Source organism: Lissotriton vulgaris, chromosome 2_1, assembly GCF_964263255.1.
Source record: "Lissotriton vulgaris chromosome 2_1, aLisVul1.2, whole genome shotgun sequence".
Lineage (NCBI taxonomy): Eukaryota > Metazoa > Chordata > Amphibia > Caudata > Salamandridae > Lissotriton > Lissotriton vulgaris.
In genome coordinates, this window is record NC_141687.1 from 996,253,898 (window position 1) to 996,269,380 (window position 15,483).

At 41.7% G+C, this 15,483-nt stretch overlaps 1 protein-coding gene across 2 annotated transcripts in view; it reads left to right on the plus strand.

The window, feature by feature from the left end:
- LOC147731524 (sodium channel protein type 2 subunit alpha-like) overlaps positions 1-14,377 on the plus strand; it is a 662,760-nt gene extending 648,383 nt beyond the window's left edge. For both annotated transcript variants that reach the window (XM_086956588.1, XM_086956587.1), the window contains one exon: positions 11,003-14,377. In XM_086956588.1, coding sequence (XP_086812714.1) covers positions 11,003-12,201 — 1,199 coding nt within the window. In that variant the 3' untranslated portion in view covers positions 12,202-14,377. The remainder of the gene's footprint in view (positions 1-11,002) is intronic.
- Positions 14,378-15,483: the final 1,106 nt, after the last annotated feature.

Below are 15,483 nucleotides of genomic sequence, written 5' to 3' on the forward strand. Positions count from 1 at the left end.
AAAGACCGCCCACCATCCTCACGGTAAAAGGGACTGCCCGCCATTAGGGTGGGGGCAATTAGGATGCACCCGCCACAGTGGCGGGCGCATCCTGCATTCCTGGCATTGTGCTGGGCGGTGCACTCAGCGCCGCCCACCACAATGCCAGGAAGGCATGTTGTGCACTTCCATGCACAACATGGCAGGCACCAGGCGGTGCCTGCCATGTTGTCCATGGAACTCCCACCCCCCAGAGTACCTGGGGGCCCGCAACGGGCCCCTGCGGTCAATTCCTGCATGCCTTTTCGTGGCATTTGGAGAAAAGTCCCATCTTCGTTGCACCTCAAGTCTCTTAGGAGAAAAAGAAACACGTACTATAGAAAGATCAAGCGTACTAAAGCGGAATTCTTTAGCCAGCAACTTGACCAGGCACGAAATCGGCCCAAAAAACTCTTTGAACTCATCAAAACCCAAACTAAGGCTGCTCCCAACAACCTCAAAACTCAGTTAGCTTGCAACCCAACTGTGAAGAATTCTCTGACTTCTTCAGACTGAAAACTGATAACATTAAGAAGGAGCTTTTAAATGACCTAGCACTTTACACCAGACCGCAGTTGAACATCGCACTTACACCCCCTTCAACATCACTCCAAATTACCTCAAAACATCACTTGAAAAACAACGCAGCATGGACATCCTTCGATACCTATTCGGAAGAAGCCTTAGACAAGATCCTTTCCACTCTTAAGCCGTCCAATCACTCCTCAGACCCTCTCCCTGCAAACTCTGTCAAAGACTTGACCCCTTGGTTTTTGAGCCTTTGGACCAAAATTATTAACAGTTCTCTACAACAAGGCTGTATCCCAGACTCCCTCAAAATTGGACAGGTCTCTCCTATACTAAAGAAACCCTCAGCTGACCCGTCTGACCTGAACAACTATCGACCCATCACCAATATCCCTACCCTGGCCAAACTACTGGAAAAATGCGTTCACCTCCAACTCACTAAGCATATCGACCACTACGACGTGCTTAACAAACACCAATCAGGCTTCAGGGCAGGTCATAGCACCGAAACTGCCATGACACACCTCATCGATGATGCGCTTCAGATCCTAGATCAGAACGGAGCTTGCCTTCTCATCCTGCTGACCTATCCTCAGCCTTTAATACGGTTAAACATGAAAACCTGATCGATATCCTTAAACAAAGAATGGGGCTATCTGGATCTGTACTAAACTGGTTCACCTCCTTCCTCCATAACAGAAAGCAAAAATTCAAGGTCAACAACACTCTCTCTAATCCAGTACCAGTCGCTTTAGGAGTTCCTCAAGGTTCCTCCCTATCTCCGACATTGTTCAATCTCTTCCTGGAACCCCTCACAGAATTGCTTCATGCATCTAACGTCCAATTTCACATGTATGCGGACGACACACAACTCTATCTCAAGATCCACTCTTTAGAAGACATTACTATGCTCAACACAACGCTCAGGAACACTCAGATTTGGTTGGCAGAAAACCATCTCAAATTGAACGCTCAAAAAACGGAATTCCTCCTTATTGCACCACCCGCCAAAGTCCCCATGATGCAAGACCTGATCAAATGTATTACTGCATTCAACATCAAACCTAACATTGTAGACTCAGCTAAATCACTAGGAATAACCCTTGACAGCAACCTTACCATGCAAAAACACATCAGTAACGCAATAAAAGGAGCAAACTTCCAGCTCAACACGTTGAGGAAGCTGAAACCATTTTTGCCAGCTAACGATTTTAAGCTGGCAGTTCAAGCGCTTGTTATCCCGAGGGTGGAGTACGGAAGTGTTTCCCTATGTGGCCTCCCTAAAGCATCAACAGCACCCCTACGAGCCACTATAAACACAGCTGCAAGACTCATCACTGGCTCAAAGAAAAGCTCTCATATTTCCCCAGACTTAAAAGCCTTGAACTGGCTTCCGTTTGAAGACAGAATTCACCTAAAGATTGCATGCATGACTCATAACGCCCTTCACCACAAAGCACCCAGCTACCTCGCACAGAAGTTGACGATCTCGGGTGGATCAAGCCTCGAGAAACGCCGAAAACCTGCTACTGAAACCCCAAAGATTCAACAGAAAGAAAACATATAAACGAACCTTCTCTGGGATGGCACCCAGGATTTGGAACTCACTGCCCCCAGAAACCAGACTTAACTCCTCTACGGTTTCATTCAAAAAGCAAGTGAAAGAGTTCCTCATGGCAAAACTCGCCTTCCCATAGTCCAAGGTTTCTCTCTGTCTAAGTACCCCCTTTCCTTGACTCCCTCTTGGACAAAGGGCCTCCTGACTCCTTTAGGTACGCACACTGAACACTGCCTAATTCAACGTTCTCATGTTGTACCCTTATGCTTCACTTTTGTACTATGTAACTTGTATTCTTGATGTGCCTACATTTACTTGTTTGTATACCTTGCTTAACAGAGTGCAAAGCGCTCTGATATCTGTAAGGATCTGGTTCGCGCTATATAAGACCTTCAAAATAAAATAAATGTTAATATGGCTGGCGGTGTCTAACAGACACCGCCACCATATTAAACCCTTTTCCGCCTGGTCAACTCGTTCACCAGGCGAAAAAGCGGTGGAATGTCATTCCATCCGCCACGGTCCCCCCCGCCATAGTAATATGGCGGGGGGAAATGGGTGGCGGGTGGGGTCGGATCACGCGCGGATCGCCACCGCCATGCGGACGGTGGTGATCCGCCCGTGATTCTAATGGGCCCCTTTGTGTGCAATTTTAAACTGCTGTGTTGACCTGGTAAGTTAACCCACTTACCAGACCCTAACCTTCTTTTTTGATACATATAAGTAACAATAAGCTAGTTGGATGAGAGGCAATGTATATGCACACACAGTTTGTACAGAAAAAAGCACATCAATATTAAAACGTCAGCAGAGAATCGTTTCTTGGTCCTTTATTTCCAGATATACTTGATATGCAAAGGATGGTTCCAGCCAATGCGTTCACCCAAACATTGGCTTCTTCAGGGCTGTAATGGCATACAATTAGGGTATAATTTAAAATGTTGGTATAAGACCACGCGAAACATGTTAGTGAGTGAAAAGTAGCAAACGTTTTTAGAGAAAAAAAGAGGAAACAAGACGAGAGGAAGAACGCAACCTAGGAGTGGTGGAGTTATGGAAGTATTGTGAAACCGTGGAGGGGATAGAGTACCGTGTCGTTGAAAAGAAAAAGTGAAAGCACCAGTGACATTCAAAGGATGTGTTTGGATGTTGCAGAGTAGTGGAAACCTACAGAATCCTTAGGGATAATAAACATAGTGAAACACAAGTGGAGCTAGTTCAAAAGAAAAAAGTGCCTGTGCTCAAAGGGAGACTATTAAAATCCAAGGGTAGCTGGCTTACCAATACGACAGTGATATCAGTTAGATCCTCAGTAGCTGGATTAAGAGCGGAGAGTAAGACCGTTCTGAAAAAGTAAATTCAGAAATAAAGATAAATGTCCCATTACGCATGCCAAAATTTAAATGATATGTGCAGGCGACATACCTATGACATTATGAAGAATTCTCATGGTGGAGAAAAGTTCTGTATTCAAGCAAGGTACCTACAGATAAAGAAGTAGTGCGATAAGCATGAAGAATGTTTCAAGCGCTAATAGTTTGACACACCGCCAGATGAAACCAATAAATGAGTAATTATCTCAAATTGTCAAATATGGGAAAATAGCCAAGTACCTACTTAAAAAATACTTCAAACAAAGTAATCGCAAACCTGAACAAAGCCAAGCAAGAGTTTAAAGATGAGAACGGTAGTGAGAAGCAAAGCGATAATGCCCGCAGTTAGGCGTAGTCTTGTATAATCCGCATATAGTGCAAAGCCATTAATAACACCTAGTATAGTGACTACAAGTGGAGCACAATGTTTTACTTCGAGTCGAGAGTTTGGTCTATAGCAGAAATAACCACCGTGTAGGTACGGTTGCACGTTGCGCATAGAGTTCCCATGGTAAAGGGCACGGTGTGTACAAATAAATAAAGGAAAAAGGTGCCAAACTGAAAACGTAAGAAAAAACAAACTAAGGGTGCGTGGTGCATGAAATGCATAATGCTTGGCGGGACAATGTGTACAAGTTTAAAAAGCAGATGCAAACTACAATCTTCACTTTAAAGGAAATACGGCGCGCAAGAGATCAATTACGGAAGAGTGGTTAGAATCTTACCATATTTAGGTATACGCTGTGAAATGGATTGGAGCCATGTCCGGAACGTGTCCTGTAGCCAGCGTGTCTGGTAGAGTCTGTCCTGTGCTTGCATGCTCTGCTAAGTAACGTGAGTCTATTTCTGGTAAAATGGAAAATAGACAGTAAAGGGCAACAAAATTAGACGCGAGTAAGTCCCAGATGAAAGAAAATTCATGAGAGGTTCACGTAACCTCTACGTCAGTGAGAACGAACCAGGCTAAGGTACCTTAAAAAATGAGCAAGGGTAACCATGGCAACGCGTAACATGTGTAACTCGGAAAACGAAGGTAATGTAAGGAGCCAGCACCCAGTGAAGTAAAAAATGTAAAGTGCTTTGTTTAATGTGAAAACAGACAGTTAACGTGCCCCTTTGAGTGCTCGAGCGATCATAGGCGGGCACAGTAGTACTATAGTACAAGGTCACACAAGAAAGGTAAAAGTAAGAACAGAGGCAGTGCTCAGCAAGTTTAAGATCACATGGCTAATGCGTGACGTTCTCTTTTAAGTCGAAGAGATAGGGAGAATACAGAAAAGAACAGCAAGTTGGGGTATGATATGCATCTTACTGTTGACTTTGAAGAGATCTTTAGCAATAGTACAGTAGTACAATGGTACAAGGACACAAATAGAACAATAAAAACAGAGGCAGTGCTCAGCAAGTTTGGAGATCACATTGCTAGTCTTTGAAGTTCTCTTGTAAGTCCAAGAGATAGGGAGAAGACAGAAAAGAGCAGTATGATGGGGTATGTTATGCATCTATTATGACTGTGAATACAGCTCAGGAAGGAGTGCCCAAATGGGGAGATGTGTGGCATTCAGGTTACAGTGCCACCAATAATAGCAAAAACATATACAGAATTGACAGTATTTTGAGCAGTCAGATTTGCCGGTGGTGCTAAGCGTCTTAGGTTCAGTTAATAGGAACAATGAACAGGACATATAGTCACGCAAACGTTGAAATAAAAATTCTAAATTGTAAAACATTGCATCGAAAAGAGGTCAGCCATGAAGTTTAGGCAACACAGAATCACATGTTATTTAGTTGATCTAAAGAAAGAGGTTAGTATGACAAGTAGGTAGGGTTTACAGGCAGGTTTGACATAGTACTTAGAGAAGTGCATCTCACTGTCTGTGTTGAGGCCTAGGAATGAGGAGCGTAACGTACAAATCCATCTGGCCTCAAGTTGTCTCAGTGTAAGGGCCCTATCTTCACCTCGTTGGTTGTTCATGACAGTGTCTATGCCATGAAATTGGAAACAAGCCCTATCCACAACCGTTCTACACTCAGGTGATGCAATGCCATAAGATGTGTCCCCATTAAGTGCAGCTCTGCGGTGTTCCTGAATGCGAACTTTGAGCTGTCTGGTTGTGCTACCAACATAGATCTTCCCACAACCACAAATAATAACATAAACAACAAAGCTGGTCAAACAATTAATAAATTGTCGAATCTTGTGTTGAGTGTTGGTGTTGTAACTGAACGTTGTCATCCTATTTTAACCCAGTTAGCAGATGTTGCAGGTGCTGCATGTGTAAAAGCCCTTGGGTTTTGTTAGCTAGCTACGTTGTTGTGGTGCATTTGGTAAGGTGAAGCTAGGGCAAAGGACATCTCTCATAGTTTTGCTTCTTTTAAAGGTCATGGGGGGTCTTTCAGTAATCATGTTATTGACCCCAGGTACCCTGTTAAGCAGTGCCCAGTGTTTGCCCAGTGATTTGAATACCTCATGATTTAATGTAGAATAGGTGGTAATGAAGGGGAGTCTCTCTGGGCTTCCTGATCTCGTTTCCTATTTTGTTTTTTAGAGTGTCCTCTCTTTATATGCTCTTGACCCTGTTGCCAGCAACGTTAAGTGTGTATGAATCATATCCTCTTCTTTTGAGTCTGTCTGTGGCCAGACTAGAATGTAAGGCAAAATTGGCCTCCTCGCTGCAGTTTCTGCGTATTCGCAGCAGCTCACCAAAAGGGATGGCCTTCTTTGTGGACAGAGGGGATGAGCTAGTGTAGTGTACTGTTGACAGCTGTTTCCTTCATGTGAAGTGTACTATAAATCGTGTTACCATGGACCTATCATTTCAAGTCAAGGAATTGTATCTTGGTTTGAGACATTTCAAGGGTAAAGGAGACACTGAGAGTGTTATCATTGAGAAAATTGAAGTATTCTTTCAGTTCTGGACCAGTGCCTGTCCAGACGATGATAATGTCATCAATGTAGCGGCACCAACATTCTAAATTATACCCTCATTGTATGCCATTACAGCCCTGAAGAAGCCCATGTTTGGGTGAAACGCGTTGGCTGGTTTCATAATTTGCATATCAAGTATATCTGGAAATAAAAGACCAAGAAACGATTCTCTGCTGACGTTTTATTATTAATGTTCTTTTTTCTGTGCAAACTGTGTGTGCATATATATTGCCACTCCGCCAACTAGCTTACATATTCATTTTTATGGTCTACAAGGAGCAGATCATTTGAGGTGGGCAATATCACTTTTTGGCATAGTGACTAGACCAGGTGGTGCAGTCTTCTAAGATCCAGCTGCTTTTCTTTATTATCCTTCCACATATAAGTAACCCCTAAGGTAGGCCCTGGAGTGCCCATGAGCAGGGTACAGTGTATTAAAAAACTATGACATTTACTTTTAAGTTATACAAGTCCTAGTAGTGCAAAACTCTTACATTTGTTATTCACTACTGCAAGTCCTATCTCTCCCGTAGGTTGACATTGGGATTACTTTATTACATTTTATAAGTGTAATTTCCAATCTGGAAACAATAAACTTTTCGATTTTGATGTCTCTGGACTGAGAATTTAAAATAACAATTTTTAGTAAAGTTGAATTTTAAGTTGCAAGTATGAAAATGTCATACTGTGCCTTATGCCAATCATTGAATACATGTATGGAGTGGGTGGCAGCTGGGCTTTGTGCATTCCTTCCGGACAGCCATTCACATAGGGAGCTTAGTTGTGACTGATGGGCCATCAACATCCTGATGGACCATCCTGGGCAAGATGAGAGGGAGGACCTGACACATGAATAGGATGTGCCTGTCCCCACACAAAGCGTTGCATACCTCCTTTAGTGAGTCTAGGACCAGGGCAGGAAGGTAAGAGAAGTTGTGCACTTCAAAGGACTCTTTTTGAAGTCTCCCCTACTTCAAAGCACAACTGGGTATAAGTACTGGACCTCAGTAATGACAACGTCAGTACACTACTGGACCTGAGGACATTCTGCCAGGAAGAAGAACAGCTGGGCTGCTGAAAAGACTGTCACTCTGATGGACTCTGCTCGACTTTGCTGGACTCCTGCTCTGCTGTGCCTGCCCTGCTGCCTACTGCTCTCCTTGCCTGTGAATGAGAAGGACCTGCATCTCTACATCCCTGCCCTTAGTGTTACTTAGGGCCTACATTATAGGTGACCTATGGGTAATAAAAGAGTAGTTTAAGGCTTGGCATGTAGTTTTGAATGCCAAGTCGAAGTGGCAGTGAACTGCACTCACAGGCACTGCAGTGGCAGGCCTGAGACAGATTGGAAAGGCTACTTCTGTCGGTGGGTGGCCAGTCAGTGCTGCATCCCACAAGTCGCATTTGAAGTACAGGCCCTGGGTATATGTACCTTACCAGTACAACAAATATGTCAATCAGGTATACACCAATGCCGTCATGTTGAGGGGAGAAGCACATCCTCTTAAACTCTGGTTAGCAGTGATACAGTGCTCAGAATCCTGAGGTAAATAAAAAGAATCAGCAGAACTTGGAAGCAAAAGGTCCAGGGGAGTATCATCATAAGGATGGCAGGTCTAACAACACCTCTTCTATTTCTTGCCTCCTGTACCCCCAGCTAAAGCCACTGAAGATGGTGTTTCTTTTGCTGTGGAAAAGCAGCAGGCGGCTGAAGTTCTTGATCTCCAGCACCCCACCTTTGAGATCTTTAATGAATGTATCCAGCAGGGGCAAAATATACCAACCCCCTTTTGCGTTTTAATGAGGTTTCACAGATACCCTTGCTCTCCCCATGGGCAGCTGCCAAATTGCATGACCCCACCAACGTGTCCTTGACTGCACCGCTGTTTTGTCGCAGCACCCCTCTTCTGAGAGCTTAGTGGTGCAGCATCTAATAACCAAGCTAATGCAAGCACTTTCCTGCTTCCCCTACTCGATGAGAAATCCCAAAGAGTACAAACCTTTGGGAAGTGGGTATTTTCTTCCATCATCCCATGGAGGTGCTGTTTGATAGAACCCACCTGTTTGGGGACACGGTGATTCAGGTCTGGTGTGGTTCAAAGACAACAGGGCCAAAATATGCTTTCTGGGCTTGTTTGCCTCAGTAGACACATCAGTCATACTGTATCTGTCACAGTTTTGTCAAAGGTACCCCATACCACCAGCAGATTCAGCCTCATCAAAGTTCCCAGCAGTTTTGTTACTGGGACCAGGCAAGCCCCAACCTCACAGTCTAGCGCACTGAGCTGCTGAGCCTGCTACCCTCCCCCACACCCCACCTGCCAAATCCCGTTAGCGGGCCCTCAGTGGAGCACATCCTCCCAGTTGAAGACAGGATCCAATGATTCTTGATGGATTGGCATCAAATGATTCTTGATGGATTGCCATGCTATAAGATTAGACAGGTGGATCTTGCAGATAGTCCAGATGGGATACTCCTTGCCCTTCATTGCCACTCTGATCCGCCTTCCATTGTTCACCAAACTACTGACAGAGGACCATCTATCTGTCTTATGAAAGGAAGTGCAAATCCTTTTGACAAAAGGGGCTATCGAGAAGGTGCCTCGCCAGAAGGAGTTCATGGTTGTCATTTCCACTACTTTCTGGTGTCGGATGCCTTTGTCCTATATTAAACCTGCTCCTTCTCAACACCTTTGTCTAAAAGGACAAATTCAGAATGCTCACATCAAACCTACTGGGGACCTATCTTCATGTACTCGTCCTGTCCCTACCCAACCCAGAGCTGACAGTGGTGGCTGATGCCTCGCCTCTGGGATTGGGCAGCCACAAGGGAGGGGTGGAGATCAAAGGACTCTGGTGTCCTCCTTCACTTCTGGCCCACCCACTTGACATTGAAAGCCTTCCTTCCATCCATCAAAGAGAGTATGGCACAGGTGCTTATGAACAACACCACCGCCATATGGTACTGCAACAAGCGGTGGAGTCCTAGACCCAGTGCTAGGAGGCGCTGCACCTCTGGAAATTGCTGCTGGACAACCATGAAGTCTTCCTGTTGGTAAACCACCTTGCAGGATCTTTGAATGCCAAGGCAAATGAACTCAGCTGCAGTCGGCTAGCGGATTATAAGTGACAACCTCAACCGGAGGTGGCGCAAGGTCTCTTCTGCAGAAAGGGAAAACCTTGGCTCGATCTATTCCCCTACGCCAATAATGCGCAATGTCAGCAGTTTGCTCATTGGAGTTACCAAGGTGTCTCCCATAACATTATCATAGTGAGTAAATGAACTGGAGGCTCTCTGCATCCATCTGCTGTATACCATATTCTTCCCAGATAAATTTGTGATGTGGGCGCCTGCATCCTTCTCGCCGATTGCTGTGCATCATCCCACATCAGTCAAACTATCACCCTGCCTGCATTCTATGCTCCACCTTTTCCCTCTAAGGAGGAGTAGTGACTCCATGGCTTGGACCCCAAAAAAGCAATGAGCTTTTTACATCGATCGTACTAAAGAACACCAGGTGGACGATCAGGACTTTGTGGGGTTCACTGCAGCAAAAGGCAAGACAGTGCAGAAAAGAACCATCTTTCGCTGGATCATGCTCTGTGTCAAGATCTGCTATGGAGTGGTAAAACAACCCCTTCTGGAAGGACTGTGAGCTCATTTCACCAGGACTAAGGCTGCTACCACTGCTTTGGAATGTGGTCTTCCTGTACTGCACATCTGCCAGGCGGCTACATGGACATCACTCTATACATTCATGAAGTACTACAATCTGGACAGACAGTTAAGCCAAGAGAGTCATTTTGCCTGTATTGTCCTACAGGATTTTTTGGTTTGAGTCAATTCACATATACCCTCCTCATAGGTATCATTAAAATATGCGTAGCAATTATGAGCACGATTAGCTAATGATCACCCTAGCAGTACCCCTAGCATATAGGTATCGTGAGCCTGGCACAACATGCCTTGCATATCCTGTTCTATTTCTACTGAAAAAAAAATCTATTGAAAAGGTAAGGAAGTCTCTACTATATTGGAAGAACAAGTTATTTACCTTTGGTAACACTCTTTGTGGAAGAGATTAACCTCAGATTCCTCATAGACCCTCCCATCCTACCTGTTCTGTGATCAGGGCTTTTTACATTAATAAGATCACAAGTCTAAGAATCTGTACACTGCTCAAAGCCAATATGCTATTTGGTCTGTGCGTCTGGGGGCTTGAACAGCCCCAAAAGAAACTGACATTAGCGGAAGGGAGTGCCTCCCTTATGAAACCTGCACATCATTTCTGGAGCAAAATAGCATCAGTGCGGCACAGCACCCATAGGTACTGATCAGAAATGTTGAGATCTAGTTGGATGCCTGGGGAAAATTCAAAAGGAAGGAATTGGCGTTTATATAGAGGCTCTACCAGAAAGAGCAATACTGATGGTAAGTAAATTGTTCTTTAGCTCTTAGTAAGCCTTTCCTTTGTGCTTATCAGTAGAGACTGGGCAGATTATACTGTAAATGCATCAATAGTGTTTGTGATTTTTTAATATTTTGTTCCCTTCTATGAAAATATCTTCAATACGCAATGTTTTTGTTCCTTATAGGTATGTTTCTCGCTGACATCATTGAAAAGTACTTTGTTTCTCCAACCTTATTCCGAGTAATAAGACTTGCCAGAATTGGTCGCATTCTGCGTCTCATTAAAGGTGCTAAGGGGATCCGCACACTACTATTCGCTTTGATGATGTCACTTCCTGCCTTGTTCAACATTGGCCTTTTGCTTTTCCTGGTGATGTTCATCTATGCCATATTTGGAATGTCCAACTTTGCCTATGTCAAAAGGGAATCGGGAATTGATGACATGTTCAATTTTGAAACATTTGGCAACAGTATGATCTGCCTTTTTCAAATCACTACATCCGGTGGCTGGGATACATTACTGGCCCCTATTCTTAACAGTGGTAAGCCAGACTGCGACCCTTACATACTTCACCCCGGAAGCAGCACTGCTAAAGGAGACTGTGGCAATCCATCTGTTGGAATTTTCTTTTTTGTCAGTTATATTATCATATCTTTTTTAGTTGTTGTAAACATGTACATAGCTGTTATTTTGGAGAACTTTAGTGTTGCCACTGAAGAAAGTGCTGAGCCTCTAAGTGAAGATGATTTTGAAATGTTCTATGAGGTCTGGGAGAAATTTGATCCAGATGCAACCCAGTTCATAGAATACAGCAAACTGTCTGAATTTGCAGATGTCCTGGATCCTCCTCTTCGAGTTGCAAAACCAAACAAAGTGCAGCTTATAGCAATGGACTTGCCCATGGTAAGTGGTGACAGAATTCACTGCCTTGACATCTTATTTGCTTTTACAAAGCGTGTTTTGGGTGAAGGTGATGAAATGGATGCTCTTCGTCTACCAATGGAAGAACGATTTATGGCGTCAAATCCTTCAAAGGTTTCCTATGAGCCAATTACATCTACTTTAAGACGCAAACAGGAGGAGCTTTCTGCTATTGTTATTCAGCGCTGCTACAGATGCTACCTTTTGAGAAAAACATTGAAACAAGCATCATACATGTACAAGAAAGACAAAATGAGAGCTGGCAATAGCCTTCCTATCAAAGAAGAGTTGGTTATTGATAAGCTGAATGGAAACTCAACCTCAGATAAAACAGACATGACCCCTTCCACAACCTCTCCTCCTTCCTATGACAGTGTAACTAAGCCAGACAAACAAAAATATGAAAAATACAAAATAGAAAAAGAAGACAGAGGCAAAGATGTTAGGGAAACTAAAAAGTAAAATGCAAACACTAATTTCCATTTATTTGAAAAATTGTTTACAGCCTGTGATGATGACCCATTTGTGTCAACAGGACTCCTTCTGGAGATCTATGCCAAACTGACAGTTCTCATAAAATGTACTTAAGGTCAGTGCCTATAACAAGACAGTGACCCCTTGTTAAGAAATACAGTACACATACTTGACTGGAGGTTACTGTTTTCACTACCAGCTGATACTGCTGAAGAAGAGTCAAAATGGCTACTCAGTCTGTTGGGACTAATTAAGGAGATACAATCCTACACTGTTGTCACACAAACGTTTGTATAATACAGTAATTGGATCCACTGTTTGAATTTCAGCTGATCTTCTTGCCATATGTTTACAAAATTATGTTTATGTATTCATCTTAATGTTTTAACACTTAATTTGTCTAATTTGTTTTTACATGTGACACATTTTGTAATTGGGATTTTTCGATAAGTAAGAAAATGAAAGAAATGACAGCCATGTGTGCTGCTTGGATCCTTCATAATGTAAGCAAATTGATCTGCATGATAGTATGTGGTTCTAATACACTGTCATAGAAATCCAGAAAATAAGCTCAAATCAATAGGGTTCTCGTTAGTACTACAGTATTTCCTGGACTGGCTGTAAGTGATGATGTGCTTAACTTCACTTTTGACGCTGTTTTACTTTGAGACATATTGGTATGTCTGTAAAGTTTCACCCAATTCACAAGCACAAGCCAAGAAATTTTGTTTCTGCACAGGTTGTTACCTCTCACCAGTACACATTACATGTTCCGAAGGTATGAACTCTGTTTTTGTCAAGTGCTCTTCTGTATAAAACAAACTAATGAATGACTCTGTCTTAGATTTCTGAATTGACCAAAAATGTCACACAGTAAGAAGTTCTGTTTTATTAAGCAGTACTGTTTAGCCATTTTCAGCTCAACAACTTTGGCATATGATATGTCATTGACACCTCCTCTATTATGTAAATATTTATTTTACCCTGTGGTGGATCTTTGAGCAAGCAAATCATGATCAAGCACAGTATTTATTGCATCAAATATGTACCACAACATGTGTAGTTTGCAAGCTTTTGACAGGTACTATGAAATATGCTGTAACAATATAAATAGCTTGGACGTTATCACAGATGCATGTTAATATTGCCAATGCTGCTGTATTCTGTTCTTTTCACCGTCCAAACGTTTTATATGAAAAGCCACATGTCAATGGTAGAGTGAAAGCAATGTTGAACAAATGCTTATGCTCTCATGTCATGATGCAATAGTTTGCATATATTAAACTGTTATATTTTTTTCAGTGGATACTGTTTTGTGTATAGACAGACATCCGTGGACATGTTGCAAACAGCTTAACCCGTTGAAGATATGTGGTTAGAATTTTCTAAGAAAATATTAATAGTGTAAAAAATTCATTTTATTTTTTGTTTTTAGCCTTTTGTACATAAAAAATAAATCAATTTACTTCAGGCTGATGCAAGTCACTTTTGTTACTTTCTATCCATGCCAATGTTTTTCTGAGGACCGTCATAGAAAAGAGCTCGAGAGAAAAGGATAGTCAGATGGTTCTTCTTTTTTAATACAATATTTGCACATATTCAATGTGAATCAATTTGTGTAAAATTGATAACAGAATTCACTTTCTTCCGAATTTATATATTGTGTAGGAAGAAGACAGGAGTGTTTTGTTTGATTTCTAAACAAGTTTTAAGCAGATCATTTTTTTGTCTTTTTCCTTGTTCGTATACATAGATTATTTTTATTCTTGTTGATTCATGCTGCACTAGAAATGTTCTAAAGGAATATGGGGAGCCACAAGCTGCTTTGTTCACACCAACAAAGAAACACATTTGTTTACTTGAACACAGTGGGTCATTTTCTGTAATACACAAACTAAAGTTAAATGTAGAATTAATTTTACGAAATTTGACCTATAGTGTATTAGTGAAATGCATGTGGGGAAAATGTTTCTTTTACCTGAAACAATGGTAACTACATTACAAATGAGCCAAAAGAATAAAGCTGTTTTTTATGTTAACTTGGTCTGTCTACATCTTTAAATTAAATGAGAAATGAGTGCACAAAAGAAAGTGAATTGTTATTAACAAGTTTGTACAATCAACTACACAAATTGAAAAAATACAAATAAAATACATACTTCATCAATTTAAATGCCTATTCTTGGAATACTTTATTATTGAAAAAACTATGAAAGAGTAAACAATCTTGTGCAAGTGGTAGATGCATCATATATTTTGAAAAAGGTTGCTAAATATTTATGAAATACACCCATATTTTATACAAATGTTAGACAAAGTATATGATAGCCTTCCTCCTTCAATCGCAGTACTTCTGTTTCGATATGTACATTTCATCGGTATTTTCCTCTGAGCCTGTCCCTCTCCTTCATTATTCAAGTCTCTTTCAACAAACACTAGAGATATCAGCGATCTTTCAAGTGATCTTTGAAACCAGTTACACAGACAGCATGCTCTGTATTTTGAAGAGACCAAGTGAAGAGAATAAAGAGTTTGCTGAAAGAACAGATGTCTCCAGTAAAACCTTTTTACAGTTGTGCTCATCTTGGTAGGTTGTAATATAGTTATTGACACTTCCCAGCCAAATTCATAGTATTCTTATGATGATTCTTGGTGTGAGCTTCTCAAAAGAAAGGCTGAAATGTCTGTGCCCTCTCTGCTTTTGACATTCGCATTGCATATGATCCTAACCAGGTTGTTCCCCAACAGGAAATAATAAAGTTTGCTAGACCTGCTATTGTCATTAAGGAGAGAGTTCATCCTTAATCTCCTCTGTATTAGTGCACAGGCCTAGCATGACTTGTAATATATCTTGAAAGTTTTCATGTATTCCTTTGAAAGATACAGTAATTAAGAATCTAATTTGGCCATATTCTTATTTGTTTCTTCAACATAAGTATTATAACATTTCAAAACCCCCAAAACGAGTGCTATACAATTCTTCCAATGTACTGTAAGCTGGCATCCACTTACAGTTTACTACAACAATTCTTTGTGATAGAGAACTAAGGTCCAGATATATAAAATGTTGTTTGCAAAATACTGTTTGCAATTTAAAACCAGTACTTTTGTGACCAGTATGGAAATTTTACAAACCGACCTGTGTGCTAATAGGTGTGTTCCCAAAATGTCAGATTGTAGTGTGTCACAATTTAACCTACCTAATTTTTATTAATGAAGTAGATTTCAAATTGGGACTCTTAGACCTGACATCCTTTGTATTCTATTCCC